Source organism: Lacerta agilis, chromosome 1 (assembly GCF_009819535.1).
Source record: "Lacerta agilis isolate rLacAgi1 chromosome 1, rLacAgi1.pri, whole genome shotgun sequence".
Taxonomy (NCBI): Eukaryota; Metazoa; Chordata; class Lepidosauria; order Squamata; family Lacertidae; genus Lacerta; species Lacerta agilis.
In genome coordinates this window covers 66,639,871-66,667,777 of record NC_046312.1, presented here as the reverse complement: position 1 = coordinate 66,667,777, position 27,907 = coordinate 66,639,871, and the positions used below count along the sequence as shown (strand labels likewise).

The following is a 27,907-nucleotide window of genomic DNA, read 5'->3' as shown; positions in this document are numbered from 1 at the left end:
CTTGTTTTTTTACGGTTATAATGGTGATTTAACCATGGAAGTCTAGAAAAGCTTGAAAGCCAGATGCTACGTTGTGAGATCAGAAACTTTGGGTCGTCTGTGATGAGTAAAGGAGTGAACACATTTATTCCTGAATGCAAGCAGCACTGACTAGGTGAACCAGGGAAGTTTTTTGAAGTTATTTGATGCTTACTAGACAGCTCATTCTCCCTGAACAAGAATGCAAAAGCCATTTTATCAAAATAGTGTGCCATCAGAAAATTTTGTCTCAAAACAACATGCTACAATTAGTGGTTATTTAAGGAAGCATTTGTCAATACTAAGCAAGCCACAAGGGGCCAGTAGACATTACTTAAATGTAAATGTGGGACAAATTCCTATTCATGTAAGCAGGCAGGCATGAGCATCATACACACATACTTGCATGAAGGATTGCTTCTGAGTGTTAGAACAACAGGCCCTCAGCAACTTCCCACATTCTTCTGGACCATCTATAATGAAATTCAGTTTCAACGAATGATCACAGAAGAGCTTATACTAGAACTCAAATATTAGCTATTCCAGTGTCTCACAGGAAGTCAGAAAACTCTTAACATATCCTTCTGCAGGTGCTACGTGCAGAGAAATTATTGGTGAATATTAAAAATTATAAACGTGTACAACTGGCTCATTGACAAATGGTCACTTTTAAAGACCTACAAATTTTATAGAAAGTAATACAATGAGGAAATGAAACAATAAATGAATTTTTTTAAGATTTCAAGGCAATGGGCTTTGTTCCTGTCAGGGTCTGTGAGGCTGGCCTGCCTCATCTACCATGTTGAGTATGTAGGTAGCAATATCTTCTTCTGTAGGTGCATCTGATACTACCCAAGAATCATTGGCTGCAGTCACCTGCAGACGACATATAGGACAATTCCTGTGGTGACCACTCCTGTGTAGCAAGCCAGAAGAAATAAGTCAGTATCACACAGTTTAAGAAGTATTAATAATACCCATTCCTACTTCTGTTTATAAAATAGAATGGAATATTACAGGCATGACTAGAGAAGATTTACTGCAGTGTGTTAGAACTACCATAGAAGAGAAATACCCAACAATCTTCAATACGTGACTACCATGCCTTTTCTTGAAATCCACCAAGGAACAGTACCCCTATAATTGATTATATTCTGTTGCTTTTATCATTGGGAATTTCCCCAAATGGGATCTTCTCCCATTATTAATCCAAACCCAACCTTCCTGTAATTTAAAACCATTGCTTCTTCTATAATCAGCGATTTGGGTACACAAAGTCAATATATACACCCTTAACTTCCTTTTTTCCTGTCTCTCCCCCCACCTCTTTTCCTCTTATGGTCCCCCTTTGAAATCTTTCAATTCAAAGGGCAGCACTGTGGATTCTTCCCAATTTGTGAACATCCTGAAGCTGTTGTGTCAAAACTGAACAGTGTTCTTGCAGAAGGTATTTAGCAGTGTCAGGTAGACTGGCAACATCCCCTTCCAGAGTCAAATAAAAAAAATCCCTGGTAAAACAACAGTGCTGTGGTATCAAAGAACAATGCTGTTTTATGTTCATCTTGGAAATCACTAATGCCCGTGAATGTTTTTATTAAAATTTTATTCCAACGGGGCCCTCTAGAGATTCCTAAGATTCCATTCAGTTTTCAAATGGAACTGGCAGCCCTGTTTATCTTTGTAATCTAGACAGACTAGAACATGAGACTGTAGTTATTTGAAAAACAGTCACAAGATTTTAGGCTTTAAATCCTGAAACCAGATTACATAAACCATTTTGTCCAGTTGACTATTTGTTCAAGCCTAGTTTGGAATAGAGTCAAGCTGAATCTGCTTTGCACCACAGGTGGCTGCTGCCCTAAGTGCAGAAGCTATCTTCCCTGCTGCAATTCTATTAAAGACATATCATTTCTTGGATACTTAGAAGCTGTTTCCTACACAAAGCATCATTAGTTAAAGGTACAGGTATATAGGTATAATGTGCGGTAGTAATTTCATAGGGTTGTATTCAATCTTAGTCATACTCAAAAGTAGACTCATTGAAATGAATGGACATGACTAACTTAATTTCAATGGGGCTATTCTGAGTAGAGTTTGTACAGATACAAACCACAGTTTAAAATACCTTCAAGCCTTCATTTTTAAGGTTCTGAAGTAACTCCATACTCAAAACAGAGCAAAAGCTCCAGTTTGAAACAGTTTCTTCGTCATCTGAACACTGTCAACATTGGGTGGAAGTCAAAACTGTACTAATGCACAGACTGACAATGCACACATTTCTGCTCTGATCTTCCCCCGTGCACTGGTCTGATTGTGGGGGCACATCGTGTAATTAGGACTCATGCTAGCTTCAGCTAGTGCAACTGTTCAGTTGAATTCAGTCCTTTGTTTTAAATATATATATGCAGACTGATGCTGACATAAAACATGAACAGCAATTTGATTTGAGATTACATTAGCAACTTGCCAGGCATTTGTCCTGATGGTTTTATCTTTTAAGAGATTAAACAGGGAATGCCCATCAAAGGAAAACATTTTCTTGCCAAAATCCAGTTTGCTTGTTGCTCCCACATAACACATCCCTTACCTCATGCTATCTACCCAAATCAATGGTTTCTATTTTTCTTGTTACAATACAAAGCTAGTGATGTGTTATTTCAGTGCCTTTCAGCGAATTTATTCTAGGGAAACTGGTCAAATTTCACAGGACCACTTCACATTATAATGCAATCAGAGCCTGTGTCACAAGCTTACCATTTATCAATGCATTTCTGACAAAAGCTGTGAGCACATGGCAAGATCAGATCAGCCCGTCCGTCCATGCAGATGCAACATTCTTCCTCATCAGTCAGCTGTTTCACCCTACAATACAGATAAAACTATTATTCCCAATCATAGCAATTAGAAGTGGGATAAATTTTGGCATTGCTCAGCATGTTTTTTATGTATAAACTTTTATTTTTGTTGTGCATGTTTGTACAGTATTTCATAATATGGTGTCTAGCTCATGGGTGGCTATGCCACATAATACCTACTGCACTACATTTAGGTTTTCTAGCCTATCTCAACTGGTCTGATCCAGCAATCTCCTGTTGCATGCAAATGGAACCTCTCTGCATACAAAACAGCTGCTCTCTACAAACAAATCCAATATAAAACCAATACACATAAAACCACTAGCTTCCGGAGCACAATTATAGAGAAGAGAACTTTCTCGAAGGGAGGTATATATCACGCTCCTCTTTAATGGCCTTCCATAAACTATCCAAACCAATCTTTGTAAAGACAGCTTTTGGCTTCTAGATAGTTGTTTCACTGAAATAGTTTTAAGTTTCTGCTTGTTTGGCATAATCTTTATTGCTAGTATATTGTTATTGCTTTTCTAGTTGTTTTTAGTGTTTTAATGTTTTATAACTGATGTATTAAATTGTTAATTTATGGTTTGATTTTGCAGTTAGTCGTCTTGAGCAAGGTACCAATGTTTTAAATAAATAATAAATCAGCATAATATATGCTGAGTGTTAAAAATCAGCGCATATCGCCCAGGTAAGAGTGGATTCAATGCTTCTCCACATTTCTAAGTGGGCACCATTCATGTGGGCTAGCCACCTTTGATCTTTGTGCATTTCTGCATATATACATGCATGGCTACTGGTCCTACTTCATCTGAACACAGGAAAATGTGTTCTGTGTCTGCTTCCAGCAGCTTCCAGGCAGAGCACTTTCAGGCCTGTCTTTCTGGATTGGGGACAAAATGTTTGCAAGATGCATTAAACGGTATTAGTACCGTGCCTCCCCCAAAATAAGACACTGTCTTATATTTATTTTTCCTCAAGCAGACATACTATGGCTTATTTTCAGGGGATGTCTTCTTTTTATTACGTCAGTTGCTGCCCGTCTTCTTAACTGCTCCGCGTCGGTACACTGCATAGCCACGCCTATCGCTATGTCTTATTTTCGGGGTATGGCTTATATCACGCAAATGCTTAGAAATCCTGCAAACAGCTTCTTTCCACACGCACATAGGCAGGCAGAACACTTCACTCAAGCTGCACCCGGCAAGGAGATGGTCAACGAAAGGCAACATCTTCAGCTGAACCATAAAGACTAGGGAATAGGGTCACCTCCTCCCTTGACAAACAGAATTTCTTCAGTGTATCTGAAGAATACACTGTATATCTGAAGAAGTGTGCATGCACACGAAAGCTCATACCAAGAACAAACTTAGTTGGTCTCCAAGGTGCTATTGGAAGGAATTTTTTAATTTTTAATTTTGTTTGTAAAAGTTAAGGTGTAATCCTAGGGCACCCTGGAGAACATAAGATGATGCGGCCTTCCCTCTCCACAAAGCTCAAGAATTAGTTCCTTGTTCTATATTGGTGGACAACTAAGGCATTCAAAGAGAAAGGTAGTCTCCACTGCTTTATTCTGAACACCATACAATGAACAAAAGAAACCACCCATATCACATCAAATAAACATAAGAGCTGAAGCAAGAGGAAGTAACAGAATACATGTCTCAAGGAAAATGGATTGAAGAATGATTCCTAGAAACATAGAAAGCTGCTTTGTCCTGACTCAGACCACTAGTTCATGACAGTGGTTCTCAAGAATTTCAGGCAGGGCCCTCCCTGGGTTCTGGCTGGAGATGCTGGGGATTGAACCTGTGACTTGTTGCATTCAAGGCAAGTGCTCTAGCACCAAGATACAACCCATCCCCTTTCCAGAATATTTCAGTAAACCTAAGATTCATGTGGGCCTATCACTATATGACACTGTTCACTGAAACCAAACCTGGGGTAGCCAGCATAGTGTCCACAACAGCATGCCAGCCCCAGTTAGCATGGACAACAGTCAGGGATGATGGGAGTTGAAGTTCAATAAGATTAGGAGGGTGCCACATTGGCCACCCCTATGTATAAAATAGGGAGGAGGGAAATGTTTCAAAAATAGAGCCATGGAGATAGCCAGATGTTGGAAAACCGGTGATGTGCTGAACATTGATTCTGGGTATAACAGAGTATGGTCAATAGCATTGGCCAAGAAAATAACATGCCAGGTGAGAGCAGCAAAGGGCAAACACTATCCATATTCCTTTTACAACATATGGCAAATGTTTATTGAATACATAAATTGTTCAGAGTGTGGCAGGAATCGACCCAGCACTCATGGGAAAATGTGGTGTGATCTCAGAGTAATCAAATGAAACTTTAACACATAGCACAATAAAAGTATGCAATTTTATCAGGACAAGTTACTTGTTGTTTACTGCTGTAACAATTGTTTTCTCAAAATTTATCTTCTGTACCATGAAAATTAAAAAAAAAAAACAGTATTATTGTTGTTGTTTTTTTAAATAGTGTTTTCCCATGTTCCTACTGTTGGCCACTGATTCAATGCCAGAGAGTTATTAAGGCCATAGGTGGCCTAGTGCTTCCATTTTATTCAAGCCATTACATTTTGTTTCCAAACAACACCTTAGATCATCACAAGTCTGCAACCCACTAATGTTTAAAGCACTCCTTCATACATATTTGAAAAGGAAGAGATTCTGTAATGCCATGTTTAGTAAAAAGTAATTCTGCTCTCTATAGGTAAGAAGCATAGACACACAGGGTTCCACTGCTGCAATTGTATTTGAAGTTGTACTAGTCTTTAACAGGAAATTTAAGAACATTATGCAACCTGTTCAAGGTAGCATGTGTGCATTTGTTCCAGAGTTCACCTTCAGTAAAAGTGGAAACAGATCATATCTGGAGAAAGACTATGCTTCAAGCAATGTTTCAAAAAGGATAGCCAGTTTACATGCCAAATAGATTTGCTTCTGTTGCAGAACAGATGATTTTCATTATACAAGCTCTTTGAAGGAAGAACATGTCTCTTTCTCAAGATTATATGCAAAATTTGAAACATGCTCCCAAGTGCACATTCAATGCAGATGTTAGTTAGATGTACTGTCATCCAAGTTGAGATGAATGACTTACTAGCACAATCATTAAACTTTTATTCTATGCTATACACACACACACACACACACACACACACACACACAGAGTAAGGGAGGAAAGTATTTGATCCCCTGCTAAATTTGCCTGTTTGTCCTCTGATGAAGAAATGACTAGTCCATAATTTTAATGGTAGGTTTATTGTAGCTGTGAGAGACAGAGTAACAACAGGAAAAACCCCAGAAACCCAGAAGACAAAAGTCAGAGATTGATGTGCATTATAATGAGTGAAATAAGTATTTGATCCCCTATCAACCAGCCAGATGTCAGGCTACCTGGAATCTTCACTGTATGTTATGAGCTGAGATTAGAAGCACCTGTTGTAAGGGAGAGGTTTTACCTGTAATCCCAGCTCGTTACAGTACCTGTACAAAAGACACTTGTCGACAGAAGCAATCAATCCAGCAGATTCCAAAGTAGCCACCATGACCAAGACCAAAGAGCTGTCCAAGGATGTCAGGGACAAGACTGTAGACCTGCACAAGGCTGGACTGGGCTACAAGACCAAGCAACTTGGTGAGAAGGTGACAAGAGTTGATGCAATAATTCACAAATGGAAGAAACACAAAATAACTGTCAACCTCCCTCGGTCTAGGACTCCATGCAAGATCTCATCTCGTGGAGTTGCAATGATCAAGAGAACGGTGATGAAGCAGTCTAGAATTACACAGGGGGAACTTGTTCCATGATCTCAGGGCAGCTAGGACCACAGTCACCATGAAAATAGCTGGTAACACACTACACTGTGAAGGACTGAGATCTTGCAGAGCTCGCAAGGTCCCCTTGCTCAAGACAGCACATGTACAGGCCCGCCTACAGTTTGCCAATGCACATCTGAATAACCCAGAGGAGAACTGGGTGAAAGTGTTATGGTCAAATGAGACCAAAATCGAGCTCTTTGGCATCAACTCAACTTGCCGTGTTTGGAGGAGGAATGCTGCCTACGACCCCAAGAACACCATCCCCAACGTCAAACATGGAGGGGGACACATTATGCTTTGGGGGTGTTTTTCTGCTAAGGGGACAGGACACCTTCACCGCACCGAAGGGACGATGGACAGGACCATGTATCGTCAAATCCTGGGTGAGCACCTCATAACCTCTGCCAGGGCATTGAAAATGGGTTGAGGATGGGTATTCCAGCATGACAATGACCCAAAACACACGGCCAAGGCAACAAATGAGTGGCTCTAGAAGAAGCACATTAAGGTCCTGGAGTGACATAGCCAGTCTCCAGACCTTAATCCCATCAAAAATCTGTGGAGGGAGCTGAAGGTTTGAGTAGCTACACATCAGCCTCAAAATCTTATTGACTTGGAGAGGATCTGCAAAGAGGAGTAGGACAAAATACCTCCTGAGATGTGTGCAAACCTGGTGGCCACCTACAAGAAATGTCTTGCCTCTGTAATTGCCAACAAGGGTTTTTCCACCAAGTACTAAGTCATCTTTTGCAAAGGGATCAAATACTTATTTCACTCTTTATAATGCACATCAATCTCTGACTTTTTGTCTTCTGGGTTTCTGGGGATTTCCCTGTTGTTATTCTGTCTCTCACAGCTACAATAAACCTACCATTAAAATTATGGACTGGTCATTTCTTCATCAGAGGGCAAACTTAGCAGGGGATAAAATACTTTCCCCCCTCACTCTCTCTCTCTGTGTGTGTATATATATATATGAGAGAGAATATATTTGAATATGTATACATAATTGAGCTGAAGAGAGTTGTGTGCTCAACTTCAAACATAAATGGATCTCTGAGAATACTGAGATACCTTCCCATCAAAATGCTGGCCTGACAAGATGCAACAGATGACAGATCCTCTGCAGCTCCTTCTGAGGCAATGTTCTGCGAAAGAACACTTGCTGCTTGACTCGTGACATCTTTATAAAGATGCATGAACTGATATAAGTTCATGATTCTTGATGCTTCGACAACACCACTTGTCTTGTTTATCTAAACATACAGAAAGCAGTCTTACCATTTTTGCTTCAACACCTTACTATCTTGCTCAGCATTCTTTGTTTATGAACATACACACTCCAACTAGGACATAAACAGAGTTCGAAGATGGTACAAAGATCAGAGATTTCTCACATTGTGGGTGGCGTAAGAATGCTCACAATGACCCTGTCATTTGAAAGGCCATCCATATAGTTTCCCTTTTGGTGACTTGGATGAATGACTGTAAAGGTTGCATTAAAAAACACAACACCGAGACTTTAAAAGTAGTTACGTATGGGACGAAAGTCCAACCAGAATATCTTGAGTTCTCAATATATTTTGAGATGAATCAGATAATTAACAACTTTCACATACTCACATACTCATGTGATGTGACTCCCTGGGGGGGGGGGATCTGGATACCTTTTTTCTTAACCCCCCCCAACCGTGGGCTTTTTTGTTTTTGAAATGTTTTATTTAGGGGCTGGCAAGGCAGCAAAAAGCGAAACGCACCTCCCCAATTGCACCCAGGGCCGCTGCCCCTGTGGCCCTCCCCACATGACACCACTGCCACCGCCACTGCTTCTTCCTCCTTCTCTCTCAGCCCAGGATTTTGCTGCCTTTTGAGATAGTAAGATTCATACTGTTCATACTGGTTTTGCTGTTTCTGTTCCTTTCCTATGGTGGTTTTATGGGTTCCCTCTCCTTTCCTTAGTCTTTCAACTGTTTCATCTTCTGTAGAGGAGCTGTCCAGTGTGCTGGACTCTTCCAATCTTGCTACTTGTCCTTGATCTGGTTCCATCTTGTCTTCTGACTACTATGTCTCTTTATTCTGGCTCATTCACTCTAATATAAACATGCTACAGCTTCTCCTATTCTTAAAAAAATATAATCTACTGATTCTTCTTCACTTCCTAGTTATTGTCCCATCTCTGTTGCCTTTTGCTTCTAAACTCTTGGAGCGTGTTGTCTATTCTTGCCGTCTGGGTTTTCTTTATTTTAGTTTGCCCTTGATTTTATTCTCTACTCTACTGAGATGACTTACGAAACTTACTAATGACATTCTTGTTGCCAAATCAAATGGTTTACGTTCCATCTTTATTCTTCTTGATTTTTCTTTGGCCTTTGACATGGTTGATTATACTCTTTTACTGGGTTCCCTTAATGACCTTGGATTTTGTGATGCTGCTCTACTGATTTTATTGTATTGTTTATATTGTTTTAGAGCGTATGAGCCCCACCCCCAGTATAATTTCTTATCTTACATGTGTTCAGAGCCATGTACATAGATGGTGCTATATAAACAAATGTTAATAATAATAATAATAATAATAATAATATATTCAGGTATTTGGCCAAGGAATGTAATAAAGGATTCTGCCAAGCATATCCCTCCCACAAACAAGGCCTATGCACAACACAGCCTCTGACTCCTATTGCTTCTTATCTACTTAAAATTTATCCATCTTCTGCAGCATGTGAAAGAAACTGATCTGTATGGAAACACTCACATCAAATCAAGAAATACACTGACATGTGAAAGGGCAGAAGCTTGTTGCAGACATGGCAAACTTTCCGTTTTTATTACAGGTGGGTAGCCGTGTTGGTCTGCCATAGTCAAAACAAAATAAAAAATTCTTTCCAGTAGCACCTTAGAGACCAAGTAAGTTTGTTCTTGGTATGGGCTTTCGTGTACAGATCTTGGTGCATAGCTGCTAGTACCAAGCTCATACCAAGAACAAACTTACAGTAGTTGGTCTCTAAGGTGCTACTGGAAAGAATTTTTAATTTTGTTTTCAGTTTTTAGAAATCCATGATAAATAGGATGACATAAATAAAGAAATAGGAGGATTAGAAAAAGAAAATGATTAAATTTCATGTACTGTTGGTTTGAATTTTGTTTTCCCTCACCTCTTTTTATCAGCTCTTTTAATGTTTTTATCAACTCTTGACACTATTGAGGTCTGGAGAAGACATAATAATTTTCTGAATACAGTGGTACCTCGGGTTATGTACGCTTCGGGTTGCATACTTTTCGGGTTACAAACTCCACTAACCCAGAAGTGCAACCCAAAGCGCGTGCGATTTGCGTATGCGCAAAGCGTTTTTTGCGGTTTTTTCCGGTCTGCACATGTGCAGAATGAATTGTTTGGATTACGTCCTTTTTGGGTTACGTACTGTAACCCAGAACGAATTAAGTACGTAACCCAGGGTACCATTGTAAGTAATAATTTGTTTTACTATATTGATGGTTTCTGGGTTTTGTTTTTTTGCCACCTCCCCATAAACTGGCAGAACCGAAGACATACTAGATTCCTTACAGTTCAGTGGCTTCTAACTCCATTTGTAACAAAAACTTTAAAAAATAAATTCAATTTGCAATTATTGTCTGAATAAACTGTGCTTTTAATATACCCAGCATTATAATTCTATGGGAAACCAAGTTATACATGACACATTTTATGTTCCTAAAGTAACAAAGTGACTTTTGATATGTAAAGAGCACTTTACAAAACAAGTATTGTTAAATAAAAAACAACACTTTTCCAAAAATATCTGTTCCACCCCCACCAAAGAAACAGGGAAAATGTCCCCGTCCCCCCCGGCTTCAACATTTACAGAAATTTTACCATTCTGCAAACTTACCTTAGTACACACTACTCGAACAGCTACCTTCCAGAGAGCAGTGGAGTCTGAACCTGGCTGCACTTCAAATAACAGGTGCTTGTCCTGGCCAGAACCCAACTTGGCAGTTCTGAAATTATTTAACATCAATTTACTTCACAGTATGAAATAAATTTGTAAAGCACAATTCAATCTAGATTAGAAATTAAAACAGCCAATAGTCTACACTTTATTCTAGAGATCCAATTCTAGTACATACACAAGAAACAGACATCCTCGAGGATGTACAACTACCAACTACATTTTAATACACAATAAAATGACGATGTAGCTTTCAGAAATCTCCCTCAGCTTGGGATTCCTAAGATAACACATTACCCATGTCTCCTATCTCTCATCCTCATCTGTGCCCCTACAGAGGGCATATATTTTAATTCAATTAAAGAATATGAATATATGGAGTTACCTTACAGATCACTGCTCCATCTAACCCAGTACTGTAAATTGTGATGGCAGCTGCATATAGTAACTTGCCAAAGAAATTAGTTATTCTTCCCTCTACACATATGCTGGCTAAAAAACTTTATGAACATACACTTTATAAGGTGGGTGGTAGCCAAAACCAACTTACACTACTACATTACTGTTAGATGGCACAATGCTTTCCTTCTCTGCAACATACTAAAATGGCTATCCATGTTGAATTTTACAAACATGCACATTTCAATGATAATGTAAACTGCTAGACTATATTTTACTCATCTAGAATCAAAGAGACAGAGCACCTAATACTTTAATAACGTTTCATACCTAGCACTGAATAGAACATCTGATGTATATCTTTCATTAGGAGGTTTCCCACCACTACCAGAAACAGCTAACACATTCAGTTTGGAATACACGCAACTCTCCATTTGTGCAGGGGTTGCATTTTAGGTCATTGCATGTCAGTCATTCCACAACCAAAAATGGCACACGTGTGGGTGGTCAGGCACGTTCTGAATATGCACAAACAAGGAGTTGCCTGTAGTGTTAAAGAGGATGTTCTTTCAAATATTGAGTCATCTTTAATGCAAAAGAATAAACTGAAAAAGCCTTACGTGTCATTCATTTCAGCTACTCTCCCCAAAAATTCTTCATATGTCAAGAAACCACTTTCTCGAACCAGGGATACATGTTTGACTACTTTTTCTGGCAGCTTATTAATAGCAGAGTGTGTCTGGCTTGAGAGCTGCTGGCCCATGATGGCGTTCTTTAGCTCAACATCCAAGAAGAAAGGCAGATCCACTTATTTGGAGACTTTCTGATAAACACATTTTAAAACGTTGTACTGTATTAGTATGAAATAATCAACATTGTGTTTTTCTTTCACTTTTAATAAATTACTAGCAGCTATGCGCCAAGATCTGTACAGATACCAAAACCAAAATTGCATAACCACAAGCATTATTGTACTTAGTCCCCTGTGAATACACTTACTATGTGAACAGAAACTGTAATACACAAAATGCAATTACAGTCAACCACAATGCATCTGCTATATTAAAACCTTGTCGACCAAAATGCAGCACCTGCTCATGAATTGCTTGGCTATTCACGTTAAGCCATCCAGAAAATAACAGTGTACAGCAAGATTTAATAAACTGTTAAGCGGAAGAGCATCTAAAAGGTTGAACATGGAACACACTTCCTAAATTATACATGTGGTTTAGAAACTACTATAATTTAAGCTGCAATTTCCCATGTTAGTTTTAAATATATGTATTTTAAATAAGGACTTACTAACATGTACTTTAAGGACTGAGAAATAGTAGTTTAGCTTACAAATTCTTTTAATAACGGCCAAATAGTAAATAGATCAAATACTTTAATTTCCTAAAACAGATATGCAGGGATACAACAGAATCCTAGGAATACAATGCAAAATCATGATGAGAATGCTAGATGTAAGCATTGCAAGACCAATGCACACTCTGTGAAAGTCTTATTTACTTTGTAGTTCATTTTTTGCAAACATCTATAAGTTATATATAGAATAACTGAGATTCATGAGCAACCAAATATCACATGCTCATAATATATCCGAGGCAAAACTTTTTTTTACCTAACAAAAGTAAAAGGATATCACATCCAATGTACCTATTTTTTACACAAAAACAAGCAGAAAGAAGCTCCTTAAAACAAATGTTTCAACCATTCGCTAACCTGTAATTCTAGAAAAAGCCAATCCTCTCCACTATTTCACCACAGTGAGCATTTAAAGAAAAGCATGTTTGATATACCTATATCAATGTTGACTGATCTTTTGTTAAAAACAAGTAACATTACAACACTCTTTTTGGGGGGAAACCCAAGAGGTGGCTGAACAGTTAAGATTACCAATCCGATCCTCCTCCTAGGTTGACACCACAGGAGAATACAGCACTTCAAAATAATATGGGACACAAGTGTTTTTGTAAACAAGTGGTTTTGTAAACCACTTTGAGGTTACCTGTGCGCTTTTTTTAACACAATAAAGCGGTATACATATACTGTATATATATTTGACGAAACAGATAAACAAGTGGCTCAAAGCCCTTTCGATGTTGGAACGTGCTTGGGTTTCCTGACCCTCGTTTTAGCACAAGAGGTACCGCGAACGGGTATCTGTTGTTGTCCAACGGCCACTTAGGCCCCACAAAGCAGGGCAACAGCTTTACTTTCCAAACTCGGTTTTGAAACGGAGCGTGCTCGTGAGAGAGAGAATGGGAAGACCCGGCCCCAAATCAACAAGAAACCGCACAGAGCAGCAGGGCAGCCGGACCCTTCGGGGGGCCGGACCCTTAGGGGCACCTGCCAAGCTGCGCTCTGGGCTCGGGAGCGAAAGGCAGCCCCGCCGCGCCCTCCTCCTCCTCTCCGAGGTCCCAGAGCTCACGAGGCCGCGCACGGCAGCGCCACACCCACCCGGCGACCCTCGAGGAGGAGAACCGCCGCCACGACGCCGTCTCTCCTCCCTCCCCGCTCGCGGCCCGAGGCGCCCAAACGCTGCCGGAGGGAAGCGGAGGAAGCGGAGACGGGCGCTCCCGGGCCCTCCCAACGCCCGAGGGCGGGGTTTCCTCAGTCCTGAGCCCGCGAAATGAGGTTTCTGGGCTGGGGCGGCGGGTGGGAAGGGCAGCTCGGGGCGCTGTATCCACTGCCAAGAAACGGAGGGAGCTCGAGTGGCAGCCTCACCCGCAGCGCCCCGGCATCCTGCTCCTTGTCGCGGGCACCGCCTCCCTTCGGGTGTAGAGGAGGCCTCGCTCTTCTTCTTCGCGGTTACAACTAGGCGAGCGACGCGAAAGCTCGACATATGGGCCAAACCGGCTCCCGTCGCGTTCGGCTTACGCATCCTCGCGTTCCCCTCGCCCCCTCCCCCTCGCGCCCTCTGCCTGCCGTTGGCTTTTCTGGTTGCTAGGAGACGGACAGAAGCTGCCCTCGTGAGAATTCCTGTTGGGATTCTCTTCCTGGGCGTGTTAGTATCCCCTCCCGACTCTGGTTATAAAAGGGTTAACACGCTCCCCTTCTCTCCAGTTCCAGTGAGGTAGTTCACACTTCGTCATCCCTTCCAACTCTTACAGTTTTGCGATTCTATACAGTATCGCCTTTTTGACAAGGCATCCAAAGCGGGCTACAGTTTTACAATCCCGCAGGGTTATAATTCTCCCACCCACTCAAAAGACGATAAGAATAAAACTCATGCAGCCCTCTCCCCCGGCCCTTATTCTTCCTTCTCACAAGGAATAATAATTTCCACCAGAGACAAAACAAAATCGAAAATTCTTTCTAGTAGCACCTTAGAGACCAACTGAGTTTGTTCCTGGTATGAGCTTTCGTGTGCATGCACACTTCTTCAGATACCAGAGAGCTATAGTGGCCACACTGCCAACAATTAATGTGTTTAAATAATACGTAAGTAAATAAACAACAACAATAAAAACAATAATACACAAACCCTTTCCATGGTTGTAGCCAGGATTTATTTTAGGGGGCACAGGCTTTATGTAAGGGGGGGTGCAGAACTGAGTTATCTCCAATGCAATTGGTCAGTTAAGTATTTTATTTACACTGTATTTAGGGGGGCAGCTGAGAGTCTTGTTTGCTTGTAGAGGAAGAGAAACAGGATCAAAGGCTGAAATTTTACACTGTGCACACTTAGGTGGGATCCAGAATAAGTCCCAATCAACAGGGCAGGCCTCTGCAGAAATGTATAGGATTGCATGGCAAATAATTTATAACATGCACTTAAAATTCGCTCGTTGAAAACCTAATTTTTCTCCCATTGTTGGGACAAGAGCTATGTTGGAACTGACTGCCTACCTGCATACCACAGAAACTTTCCTATTCTCAAAATTTGGCATTTTGCTACTGCAGCCACTCTTGGGAACTAGTCTGTTCCCATTATGTCCACCAGGATCCTCAGTAATTTTCAAGTGGTCCATGGAGAAAAAAGTTTGGGAACCACTACTAAAAAGGACTAAACAGAAGTTTTTTTAAAAAATAACAGGCTGGATCAATTACATTAGTAGTTTTAAAATTTCCTACCTTCATGAACCCTTTCCACATGGACTTGTTTGCTGCAAACCCCCTACATGTTAAGAATTGGGGGGCATTCTAAGTGCACATTCAGTTCATGCAAGGCTGGGCTTTACCACCTGTAATTTGGCCTGGTAGATTACCTCCCTGCGGCTGCATGAGGCAGACATTCAGTGGTGATCGACAATCCACAGTACAAAAAATCCTGAAAACAAGGAATCTCTGGCCACACACTGAGAAAATCAATAATGAGCATGGGTAAAAGTATCTTGAAGAACTGATTGTGGCCATTGGTGTACTAAATGGTCTGTTAAAGTTATATTCAAGAAAACTATTTGCAACAAAACCTGCTTTAATATTTTCGTATCTTGCATATTTCCTGCAGGAAGTACATAGTCAAGTCTCCCCCTTTCCATAAAGGTCAACAAACATCTGGAGATCAAGTGTGGGAATCCTACATATGTTACTGAAGAATGGCAGCTTGTCAGTTTCTATTGAATGGAACCCATCATTCTTTGTATAACTGTTTTCAGGTATTTCCTGCAAGGGTTCATTTCCAAGAGGTAGAGTAAATCAGATTTCAACAGATAATTTATTTGTCTTTTAGGTGGACGTGTGCTTCAGTGATGCTTTGTTATGTTAAGAACTGTGTTGTTCATTGAACTTTGACTACTGATTCAGGCTTAGCACAAGTGTTGTGTAACAGAGTTATTCAGGATGCTAAAAACATAGATCTGTAGTAGGATTCCTCTCATATATGAAATGAAGTGGAACTTGGATCTTATCCATTGTGTTTCCTTGTCAATTTATTTCCTATGCGTTATTCTAGCCCACATCCAAAATCAGTTCAATATGCATTGCCCATCTTGAGAAGTAAAATTTACTAGGTAGTCCCACTGAACCTTCTTGGATTTACTTACTTACTTTGGAGTAAATATAGTTAGACTCCTATAAGTATAAATGGTTTGTTTGAAATGCCACCATTAAACAATTTACTATGGCCTGACATATGCACTTTGAGTTTAACAAATGGCAAGAAAAGCCAATTTTGCATGCTTTTTTGGTTTGTACATGATCTCAATACAACATTACAAAAATGATTTCTGCCATTTTTTTTATTAAGATGGAAAAACCTTCCATAACAATTAGAAACCAGTCGTGTTGTTTCAAAAGATTGTATCCAAATATATCTCCCTGGAAGTTGTATAGAAATAATTATATTGTCTTTTCAGAGCAATCTTAATAAATAAAACTGTATACCGTAGTATGATAATGAATGTGACAATGGCAACATTTGTTTTGAAAGATATATTATGCTTTAATCCTAAACACAGTTGCTGCAGAGAAAACTCTATAGAAGACGATGGAACATACCTCAGAATGTCATGCAGATGATTGCTCTGTTATCATTGTCTTTGGTTTAAATAGAGAGGGGGGGGGGGAAGAGAGAGAAGACTGCCTGCTTAAAGTGGTTCCTATAGGGAACTGTTTAGTACAATTTTATCTGAAAAGTTGGATACAACATTTCATAGTTACAGAGCTTGTGCCACATTTTCCCATGTGAATCAGATCTTTTCCCTCCTCTCCACATTAACCCTTCCATTTATGGAATTCTGTAATGAACTAGGCATATTTTTGTAATGACATGGTATAGCTGATATGCATAAAGTACAAATTACATAGAGAGACAAAAATATTGACTTTGGCAGTATTTACAACCATCCATTTATAAACAATTTGCTAATATCTGTGATTTGTTCATCTAAGATATGTCCATTTGGATGCCATTTCTTAAACTTCTGCTTCCAAACATTTGACCCGTGGTTCAGGCTTGGCTTGAGATTCTTCTGTGTTTTTCCCATTTCCCTTGGGTTCCTGCTCTGGAGTTTTGACACTTGTCTTTGTTTCTTTGATGTTCTTGGTTTCAATTTCTACCTTTTTCTCCTCCTTGTTGGAAAATGGAAATGTTTTCTTGTATCTTTAAACAAAATTTGGAACAAGTTAGGAAATTGGACAAGTAGCCATAAGCCTCCAATGCTCCCTTCTCCAAAGGAAACTAAGCACTTGCACTATGTCTGGAACATCTTGCCACTCAAAGAATGAAGCAGGCAATGAACATACTTGAGAAGGTGCAAGGACAACTTAAATAACCCTTAGGGTGCTGTATTTAGCTTTGAACTCATCAAAGCCACATAAATGCCACTGTGCAGCACAGCAGTTCCCATTTCATGTGTTTATCCCCCAACAGAGTTGAGGGGTGTATTTAGGTGAAATCCCAGGACCAGATCACAGCACTAGTGCTAAGTTCTTTTATGAGCTGCTGTTCCAAGAGGGTCACAGATCTGGTGATCAAGAGATACATGGGCTTAGCCAGGATTTTTGTTAGGAGGGGCAGGACTTTTGTTTCAGGGGGGAGGCAGGACTGATGTGATTGGTCAGTTAGTTAAATATTTCTATTTTGGGGGGCAGCTGCCCCTCTGCCTCCCCCCTACATCCATGAAAAGACCATAACATACAGATGGAAATGCACTTCCCTTCCATGTGCAGAACACTGTATATGAACAAGCCTTTGAGTGTACATTCATATGCAAATGTGCTTCACCTGTATTATGTTTCTACTGCATAAAAGAATATACATGCCAATAAAGGTACAGGCTTAGAGGCTGACTTGCACAAAGCATTCTACCTGCAGAGTCCAAGGCTCACTTCCTTGGTCAACATGTTGAATGTGCACATGTCAAGGCAGCAGATGTATAAAGATGCATATAGATATTTATTGTAGCAAAAACAAAAAAACCGCCCTTACTTTTTGACATAGCAGACTGCTAAAACAACTGTAGCTATGAAGAAGGTGAGGGCAAGCACAAGGAGGGCAGTGGGTACACCTGGAGAGAGAAACAGATTATTTTAGATTCAAAGAGTATGAAGGGTCATTCATCATGTCTGGTGGTTTCCAAAGGCTGGTCAGCATACAACATTGATTTGTGGATGGGAATTCAAGGGGGCGTTTTGGACCTATACAGCCTTTCACTGCTCTGGACTGAAGTATTTGAGGGACTAGCTTGCTCTGTATCAGGGACTCACTTCTCATCAGTTGACTTGTCCTTTCTGCAAGAGATTAGAAGATATGCAGCCAAGAAAGAGACATTTACTGCTACACTCCTTGCATTGCAGAATGTTATTTTCAGGAATTGCTTTTCTCTCACTGTTTTTTTTTTTTTAAAGTATGTAATATATTTCTGTTTTAGCTTGTACAGTATTTGGTTTTTGTGACTGCTCAAGTTGTGGATGTCCTTTGTTCATATTGATGGATCTGTTGGTTTTGTTTTCATTTATGTGATTTTATATGAAAATGTAATTTTTTTAAAAAAGTGTTTTCTTTCTATTCCAAAAGTGTTATAAAATGTCTTAAAGCAGCACACTTTAATATATATATATATACAAAATATTTTGTGGGCAAAACAGCAGGAATTTTTCTCATACTGGCATGCTTTTGTTGCTGAACAACTTGTCCCCACAGAGCATGTGCAACTAATTAGTCATCGTGTCCTGGCATATGATTCAGCCTGGGCGTAGCTGGTAGATAAATCTAGGCACTGATAATTTTTTTAACATTAAGCCACCCAAAAATGCCTGTTAGCGTTACTTTATTTCTGTTCTTGTTCCTTAGAGTTGGAGAAAGATGATATCATCTAGACTGATGAGAAAAATCTAATGTTGCAGTGTTATGCACACTTAAAGGTAAAGGTAAAGGGACCCCTGATCGTTAAGTCCAGTCGTGGACAACTCTGGGGTTGTGGCGCTCATCTTGCTTTAATGGCCGAGGGAGCTGGCGTTTGTCCACAGACAGCTTCTGGGTCATATGGCCAGCATGACTAAGCCGCTTCTGGCGAACCAGAGCAGCGCACGGAAACACTGTTTACCTTCCCGCTGGAGCGGTTCCTATTTATCTACTTGCACTTTGACGTGCTTTCGAACTGCTAGGTGGGCAGGAGCTGGGACCAAGCAACGGGAGCTCACCCCGTGGCAGGGATTTGAACCGCAGACCTTCTGATCAGCAAGCCCTAGACTCAGATGAAGCCCTAGCTTTCCTCTTATTTGCATTAACACATCTAATGATGTTTTGTTATACCACTGGCAAAAGACCAGAATGCATGGGGAAAGTATAAAAACAGCCATACATCTAATTCTCTAAGCTAAATAATGGGATGTTGCTCTTACCTCCAAACAGAACATCATTTCTAAAGGCAGTTTGTTTTGCTGTGAGATGTAGGATCACATCCTCCGTAGTCGGTGCTGTTGGTGAAATGGTCTGTGTTACACATATAATACGATATAGCAGCTTTGAAGGCTCTTTAGTTTTCTGTGACTCAGATGTTTGAACTACTGCTGAAGTGTCCTGAGGCAAGACTGTGGAAGTAGAGTTTGCCTCCATCGTAATGTCCAGGGATGCAGTTGTACTTTCTTCTGGTATGCAGGAATTAATCCATGTGTCTGAAAATATGAGGGAAAGCAGTGCAATGAGATGTATTGACACTAGCATTTTGCATGCAGGTGAAATGACTTTTCATACTGAATTGCAGCGAACGCTTTCCTCCTTGCTACAACCATCATAAATCAGGTGGTAATTTCTATTTCTTTTTGTTTGTTTGTTTAAAGTATATTTCATCATCCTCATCCTAGTGCCTCTAATAGCTAAGCTGGATGGGAACTGCACTGTCAGCATAAGTGGGATCCCTGAGAAACAAGAAGGAGGTGTCAGCAGCAGTATGACAGTTAACAACAGGGAAGGTTGAATATCCATTAGGAAAAAAAAGTTTTGCTGGGTGCTCTCTCTCCTGCTGTGAAATTCACAACAGAAAATTGGGAGCATAATGGGAGTGGAAAGCATTACATTCCTGCACATCTGGTCCTAATAGTGGTTATTTAAATTAAACGACATACTTACTCATTGCTTTCACAAAATTAACATCTCATCTAGTTTGGCCCTTAGGCCAGGAAAAACATTGGTTCAGAAAGTTACCCAACCTATTACATTGCGGTGGTACTTAAAACCACATTTTAAAGGCATGTTTTGTGTGTGCCTGTAGCCTGTAGGTGCTTTGATCTAATAAATGCAGCAAGAGAATTGAGCTGCCAATGTGATCCTGAGGAATAACTAATCCCTTATTCTGAAGGTCAAGTTTATATAATGTACACAGTTTGAAAGCTATTATGACACCAATGGCCATTCTGAGTACATTTTAATATAATAGAAGGAAATGACCTCTTTACAGTTCTTCATATGAGTCCCTGGTGGAAGCTTGATGACGCATTTTCATTGACTGAATAGGATGCTGAATGACAGAGTGATATTACTTTTATCACCAGAGTCCTTAAGTGATGCCAAAAGTCACAGGGAGGACACAAATTTATCCAAGTACATTTTACACCAAGACTGTTAGAGATTAACACACTCATTATTAGGTAGTATTTTTGTGTTTTTATATTGTAAGATGCACTGTTATCCTAGGATGAAGGGCAGTACAGAAATTTAATCATCATCATCATCATCATGTGAAGGACAGAGACACTCTGATCCAGCATGAACCCGTAGGGTATCTTTTTCTATTACAATTTGAATTGTATGCAATGTAAATTGTCATACAAGAAATAAAAGAAGCAATAAAATCATGCACCATCTAGCAGAGTGCATTGCAATTGGTACACCATCAACAATTTTCAAGAGGTGTATGAGGAAAGAAGTTGGGGAACTTTTAGAATTTAGAGAGAAAAATGTTTCTTTTTAATTTTGCCTATCTGCTGTCCCTCTCATTATATCTCCATCCCATCCCCAATTCATAGAATCTTAGAATCATAGAATTGAAGGGATTCCAAGGAGTCATCTATCCCAACCCTCTGCAATGCAGGAATCACAGCTAAATAATCTCTGACTGATAGCTATCCAACCTCCACTTTAAAACCTGAAAGAAAGGAGAGCCTGCTGTAACAAAGCTTGATCTGAAACCTTGACAACAACATACCATGACACACCCAATGATTCTCTGCCCTACCTCCTCTTCTGCCCTTTCATACCGTACACCTTGACCAAGGGGACATAGAGAAGTTAGCAGATAGTTTCCTCTCTCAGGTTGAAAGTTTATGTGTAACTTGTAGTTCCTTTCATCCAAGAGTCAGGGTAAACTGAGAGATGGTGGAAAATTTAAGTTGTGGGGTGGGTGGCACAGGCTGGCCATGATTTCATGGCAACTAGCCTTCACATGAAATGTCGCCACATCCACTTAAGAAAGAGATTTGATACAAAATATTATTGCTTGATTCATTATCTTGGCTCACTCACCTGAAGAATTGTAACAGTAAGCATGGGCTCGATAGTCATGTTTGTTTCTCCAGGTGACTATTCCCGTGTTATTCCTACCACATTTTTCATTTGGAGTTATCCGGGAAATGACAAGATACCCTTCTTGTATCCAGCCAAAACTACAACGAAAAGCATTGTTTTTCTGTTAAGCGTATTCCCATATCAAGGAATGTTGTTGATAAAATTTAGCATATAAAAGCTAAACTGAATGTTTATTCTGGTCACCGTGGGCCATTGAATAGCTTGCTTACTGATTGATTGATTGATTGATTGCTGTGTGAGGCCCATGTTTTGTTTCTCCTTGACACTTATTAGACAACCTACTCTTCAACATGGAGTTTTTATAGAAGAAAGGAAAAGCAACGCTGTAGAAAGGTTCTCTCACAGGTTTATCTTTTAAAAAGATAGGCAGTATTTTCTACTGTTGACAACTTTATGGATTTGCAATCAGGTTTCCAAGATTTGCCATTTGTAGTCTAACACATGAAATTGTCATATGTTTAAATAGGGGGATGAAATGCCTATAAATGGGTCTGGACTGCATCACTGTGCAATTTGGCTTATTTATACATGCTTATTTGCAATTTGCAAGTAAGCATGTATAAATTTAATACCACCTTCCTGCTGAATATGTATTTGATGTGGTTCTTCAGCATAATCAAACAACTCATCCAATAATAGCAATTGTCTGTTACACACAACTACACTATCTCAAGGACACAGAAGCTTTTCTTCTTGGTTGTTGTTGTTGTTGGGTTTTTTTTAAAACTTTATTTAGGGCAGCCCACCCAGGAGGCAAGACGAGGTGACCACTTTGGGCAGCAGGATCCATAGGAGTAGCAGATCTAACCTCCAAGGAATGCAATGCCCACTGCCACCGCTGCCACAGTAGCAGTGACAGCTGTGCCTTGAAGACTGGATCTGCTGCCTTCTCAGCATCCCCTCATGCAGCAACCTCTTGGCATAGGGAGGAGCTGCTGATCTCCTCCCACCCTTGTTCCAATGTAGATATTTATCCCAACCCCCCACCCACCCTGGTTCCCAATGTAGATCTTCACACACCACTTCTTCCCTGGCGGGGGTGGCGGGAGGAACCATTTTGTGCTTCACCACAAGTGTCAAAATGTCTTGGGCCAGCCCTGACTTTAGCAATTTCTGTACATCAAAATCCTATACACATCTGTTTAGAAGCAAGTCCCTTTGTGTTCAGTAGGGCTGACTTCCTAATAACTGTGTTTAAGATTCAAACTTAATAATAAAATTGGCAAGAACAGAAAATGAAAAGCTAATACTGTATAATGTCACAGCCAGGATGTTACATGGTAAGTAATGTAAAACAAGAGTGTAAAAGGAACGGAAAGACATGTTATAAAAATGTGCAAAGGTGTCAGTGATTCGATTACTAACTATTGCTGAGATCTAAGGATCTACACAAACAGTTCTGTGCCCCTAAGGAGGCTCTGGGGCTTACAAGTATTGAACAGCAAATCTCCCTGTCACATAGCCCGTCTCTTTGGAAACTTTGGGACGTTTCAAAAGGAATTTGTGATATGGGATAGCAGGATCCTGCTCAAGTGAGATGGAGGTGGGAAGTCAACTTTTCAATTGGTCTACTTTGAGTACGACTAATGTTGGATGTTACTCTATGGACTTAGACTTAAATATTTGAAATCCATTCTGTGAAGGAAATGAACAGACAGTCACAGTACAATCCTAACTAAATGTAAGTCCTATTGAATTCAATGAGGCTTATTCCCAGGTAAGTGAGGTTAGGATTGCAGCCTTAATCCCAGAATGGATAAATTACTTTTAATGAAAGAATAAGTCACAATAAGGTGTAGATATTTAATTATTTCATGCTTTAGATTTATTTATAATAATATTTTGTAAATATTGTATCTACAAAGAGATTTCTATTTGCCAACCTACAATAAAATATTTTAAATGTTGAAAGATTTTCTGTACCTGCAGGTTTCAAAGCCATGCTTCTGAGCCTCTTCAACCTGAGATTTATATGCCAACTGTAACCCCAGCTGCTCGCATACTTGTCGTGCAGTGACAAAATTAAATACACCTTTATTGTTAATATGTGAAACAAGAGTTATTCCAGAAATCCTGCACTGGAGAGTCTTAATATCTGCAAATAGAGAAGAAATACATCAAATGATTACCTACAGAAATTTGATCTTTAATTTCATGTACTTTGAAGAGTGGAAAAATTGTAAGAGCTACTTTACATAAAGTCAAGTATAATTACACCAACTATCTGAGTCTCTCCAGCATTCCAAGCCAGGGTCATGCCTATTCCCAATAATCGAGATTCTTTAACTAAAAATAACTTTGGATAGTAAGGATCAGGGAGAGCTGGGTTTGAACTCTCCCTCAGCTAATATAACTAGTCACGAGGTGCCTTGAACTAGTCACTCTCTTAAATAATTGTTATGAAGCTACAATGAAATGTAAAAAGAATAATGTACACAGCCTGGGACCACCTTGATATCCAAGGATTGGTTGGGGAACATGTGCTTTTAAATTTGTTCATAAATGATCTAGAGTTAGGAGTGAGCATCAAAGTTACCAAGTTTGCTGATGATACAAAATGGTTCAGAGTGGTTAAAACAAAACAGAATTGCAAATCATCCTAAGTAGGATGGATGAACAGTAAAAAGGCAAATGTCATTCAATGTAAGCAAATGTAAAGTGATGCACATCAGGTCAAAAAGTCTTAATTTAATATATACACATATATATTATAAGTGGTCTGAACTGGCAGTGATTGACCAGGAACAGAGGCAGTTTTAGGGGAGCAGAACTGGTTTGGGTGCCACGGTGGAAGGGCCACCACAACAAGGCTGTAGAGCACGAGAAATGGGGGTGTGGGTGCTTGATTTTAGTGTCGTCGTACAGGGCGCTGCTGAAATTTGAGAGCCCAAAGGCTGCCACTGCTGGGAACAAGACCTTGGGATCTTGAGAAAAGCCTGATGAAGTTTATGAGGTATAGGCTACCATATAGGGGACTTTCTAACCAAGAGAAAATGTGTGTAAGCAGGGACATTATAGAGGTGCATAAAATTATGAATAGCATGAAGAAAGTGGATTGAAAACTGTTTTTCCCTTTCATGATACTAGAATTCAAAGTCACTTGCTATTCAAAAAGAACATTTAACAATTAAATGAGGTGCAGTCAAGATGATAAGGGTCTATCAGATTCGTAGGGAAGGAATATCTGCAGTATTCTGCATAACAGTTAGCCCTGGGAATAAGAGATACCCTTTCTTTTAAAATAAGGGAACAGGGTTTAAAAATAAGCATTGTGTGATATGAATCCCAAGCCGGAATTAAGATTGCTGGAAGAAATATCAACAACCTCATATATGCTGATGACACAACCTTGATGGCAGAAAGGAGGAATTAAAGAACATTTTAATGAGGGTGAATGAGGAGAGCGCAAAATATGGTCTGAAGCTCAACATCAAAAAAACTAAGATCATGGCCACTGGTCTCATCACCTCCTGGCAAATAGAAGGGGAAGAAATGGAGGCAGTGAGAGATTTTACTTTCTTGGGCTCCATGATCACTGCAAATGGTGACAGCAGTCAAGAAATTAAAAGACGCCTGCTTCTTGGGAGGAAAGCAATGACAAACCTAGAGAGCATCTTAAAAAGCAGAGACATCACCTTGCCGACAAAGGTCCGTATAGTTAAAGCTATGGTTTTCCCAGTAGTAATGTATGGAAGTGAGAGCTGGACCATAAAGAAGACTGATCGCCGAAGAATTGATGCTTTTGAATTATGGTGCTGGAGGAGACTCTTGAGAGTCCTATGGACTGCAAAAAAATCAAACTTATCCATCCTTAAAGAAATCAGCCCTGAGTGCTCACTGGAAGGACAGATCCTGAATTGAGGCTCCAGTACTTTGGCCACCTCACGAGAAGAGAAGACTCTCTAGAAAAGACCCTGATGTTGGGAAAGATGGAGGACACAAGGAGAAGGGGATGACAGAGGATGAGATGGTTGGACAGTGTTCTCGAAGCGACTAGCATGAGTTTGGCCAAACTGTGGGAGGCAGTGAAGGATAGGTGTGTCTGGCGTGCTCTGGTCCATGGGGTCACGAAGAGTCGGACACGACTGAACGACTGAACAACAACAACAATCTGAATCTTGACTCCCTTTTCCTCTTTAGTCATCAACTTGCCCCCAAACAATACTGTACTCCCCAAGGACCAATTTTTCTTACCAAACTGAGTGCTCTCGGTGCATGCAAATATTTGTGGTGTTTCAGTGCCAACACTACCATTAGGCAGGAAGGGACAGTACATGTTAGAAGGCATAAGATTATTTAGAACAAATTAAATTCCATGGCTTCTTTTGGAGTTTCTGCTTCAAATAGCAACATGTCTTTGCTTTTTTTTTTATTAAGTGCTTTACTCATAACCTAAGTTTCCTAAGATTAGGAAGTTTACCTGAAACAGAAAAATGAACTTCATTGAAAGAGCTCTGTATGGTTTCTTGTGCAGTGACAAATAGAACTGGAGAGTTTGATCATATTATAAAGCTATATTAGTCAGTCCAGCAGCTTGGCTGTTCTCTCTCAGGACTTGAAGTGGAAATGGGTGTGGCTGAACTTGCAAGGAAGGAAAAGGAGGAAGGGAAGGGATTCTATCTGAAACAGTGGGAACAAGTAAAGGGAAAGGAAAAATTATATTAAGCTTGTGGTGACTGGATTTTTTTTTAGCATGGATAGAGTGCTGGACTGTGCTCTAAGACAACTATAACCTGGGCTCTGAACTTACTGGCTAAAAACAGATGGCTAGCTAGCACTCAGCAGAGCAATTTTAAATCATTTTAAAAGTCATTAAACTAATAACCAGCAAAAACTTTTGAACTGCTCAGTAGATTCAAAACCTTGTTTTTTGTGATTAGGTTGATAAAAACACATTTTGAAGATAATAAGAGGGAAGGGAGGAGCAAATCCAGGCAAAAAATTTAAAACTAATAAAATAAAATAAAACACAGAAAAATATCTAGTTCTGCAGCTAAGGTAACTGCTGCATTACTTGTTACACCTGATTCAGAATTTCATTTCTGAATAATTTATTAACATTCTAGTTGCATCTTTAACTGGAGACACTTAAGAGTTCTTGGCTGCTTCCAGACAGCCTGTTTATTGAGTATCCTGATTTGTTTGCATAAAGTTTGTAGGGAGGTTAGGTGACATTGGCTATTTATTGAGCATTCATTTTGATTTGTTTGCAGGGAGGTTATACAATGTTGGGCCAAGCAAGTGTTATTCCAATCGTTCCAGTGCATCATTTTCTTTATTGCAAAGAGTCCAAATTTTGGGGGCCAGAAACAAGTTTGTTGTGTGACAGCATCAAGTCAACTTTAATTGTGCCAGCCAAATTTGCTGCTATGTGCCTGAATCCCACCCCAAAACAGTGGCAGTCTAGAAACAGCCCTTATTCTTTAGGTATCCCTCGCATGGGACACTTTGCTTTCTCCTGCTCTGTGTTTCATTTTACTGCAATCCGGGATTAATTTGCAGAGCTGTGAATAATCTTGCTGAGAATAGTGGGCTGGATTCGATTACCTTGTCCTTACAGTGCTACAAAACACTTCAGAAAAAAACAGTACAAGCAACATACTAAAAACGTACCTTGCAAAGGAAAATTGTGCTGGGTTGTGATGCTTGCAATCCAGGCTGAGAAAAAGAAGATTGTAACTCCAACATGAGATGCCATCCTTGGGAACAGCAGGTGTCGAGATTCAAGCCAGGTTGCTTCCTTCAAGCCCTGCAGTGTTGAAAATGTGACGCCTGGAGCACCTTGTGATCTCTGAATGAGGTCCTCTCTTGAGAACTGCTGAATGGCCACTGTGCTCCACCGCAGGCAGGAATGAACTTGTTGCTGAGCTCAAAAGCCATCCCACAGGTCAAGGTCACTAAGTGGAAACGCATGACACCCCCCCCCCAAAAAAAAGCTAGGGGGCAGCCTGGAAAATAAAACTAGTGCTGACTCAGAAAACGTACAGCTGAGGAAGAGAGATAACACGATGTTATACTCCTCGTCTTATAAACAACGGGAAGATTTCCCCTATAGCTCTGGGGTGCTCATTCTGTGACAGTTCCTGTTTAGACAGTTGTGAGTCACTTATCCTTCATTCGGCCTAATTACTTGTTAACCAGAAGCTGCGGGTGTGGTGTGTAAAACTGTTTATTACCTTATATGTAAAAACATGGAAATTAGAACTTTTGATATAAATTTATCATTTATAATTTAGCTGCATGGTTGAAAGATGAAAAAAATGACTATTTGACTGAGGTAATGGTTTACAAACTCTGTTTTTGGGAAAGGATAGAATCATAGAATTGTAGAGTTGGAAGGGACCCTGGGTCGTTGTCTAG

At 40.0% G+C, this 27,907-nt stretch overlaps 2 protein-coding genes and 1 long non-coding RNA gene across 5 annotated transcripts; 1 reads left to right on the top strand and 2 right to left on the bottom strand.

Annotated features, from left to right (window-relative positions):
* Positions 1-4: 4 nt before the first annotated feature.
* RNF141 (ring finger protein 141) lies at positions 5-13,863 on the bottom strand. 2 transcript variants are annotated; one of them, XM_033152589.1, is made up of 6 exons: positions 13,804-13,863; positions 11,694-11,896; positions 10,615-10,723; positions 7,799-7,980; positions 2,773-2,880; positions 5-934 (listed from the first exon to the last, which is right to left on the bottom strand). In XM_033152589.1, exons 2-6 carry the CDS (start codon positions 11,834-11,836, stop codon positions 784-786), a joined length of 693 nt encoding a protein of 230 aa, XP_033008480.1. In that variant the 5' UTR covers positions 11,837-11,896; positions 13,804-13,863; the 3' UTR covers positions 5-783. The 2 variants fall into 2 exon arrangements, with proteins under 2 accessions (XP_033008480.1, XP_033008489.1); XM_033152598.1 differs by lacking the exon at positions 13,804-13,863 and adding an exon at positions 13,537-13,559.
* Positions 13,863-16,819, top strand: LOC117048592. 2 transcript variants are annotated; one of them, XR_004426856.1, is made up of 2 exons: positions 13,863-14,083; positions 15,530-16,819. It is a non-coding gene; the product is annotated as an uncharacterized LOC117048592 (long non-coding RNA). The 2 variants fall into 2 exon arrangements; XR_004426857.1 differs by lacking the exon at positions 13,863-14,083 and adding an exon at positions 15,309-15,402.
* LYVE1 (lymphatic vessel endothelial hyaluronan receptor 1) lies at positions 16,245-27,424 on the bottom strand. The gene is made up of 6 exons (XM_033152573.1): positions 27,161-27,424; positions 23,471-23,642; positions 21,485-21,624; positions 19,366-19,638; positions 17,951-18,029; positions 16,245-17,122 (listed from the first exon to the last, which is right to left on the bottom strand). Exons 1-6 carry the CDS (start codon positions 27,243-27,245, stop codon positions 16,936-16,938), a joined length of 936 nt encoding a protein of 311 aa, XP_033008464.1. The 5' UTR covers positions 27,246-27,424; the 3' UTR covers positions 16,245-16,935.
* Between the last annotated feature and the right edge of the window lie 483 nt (positions 27,425-27,907).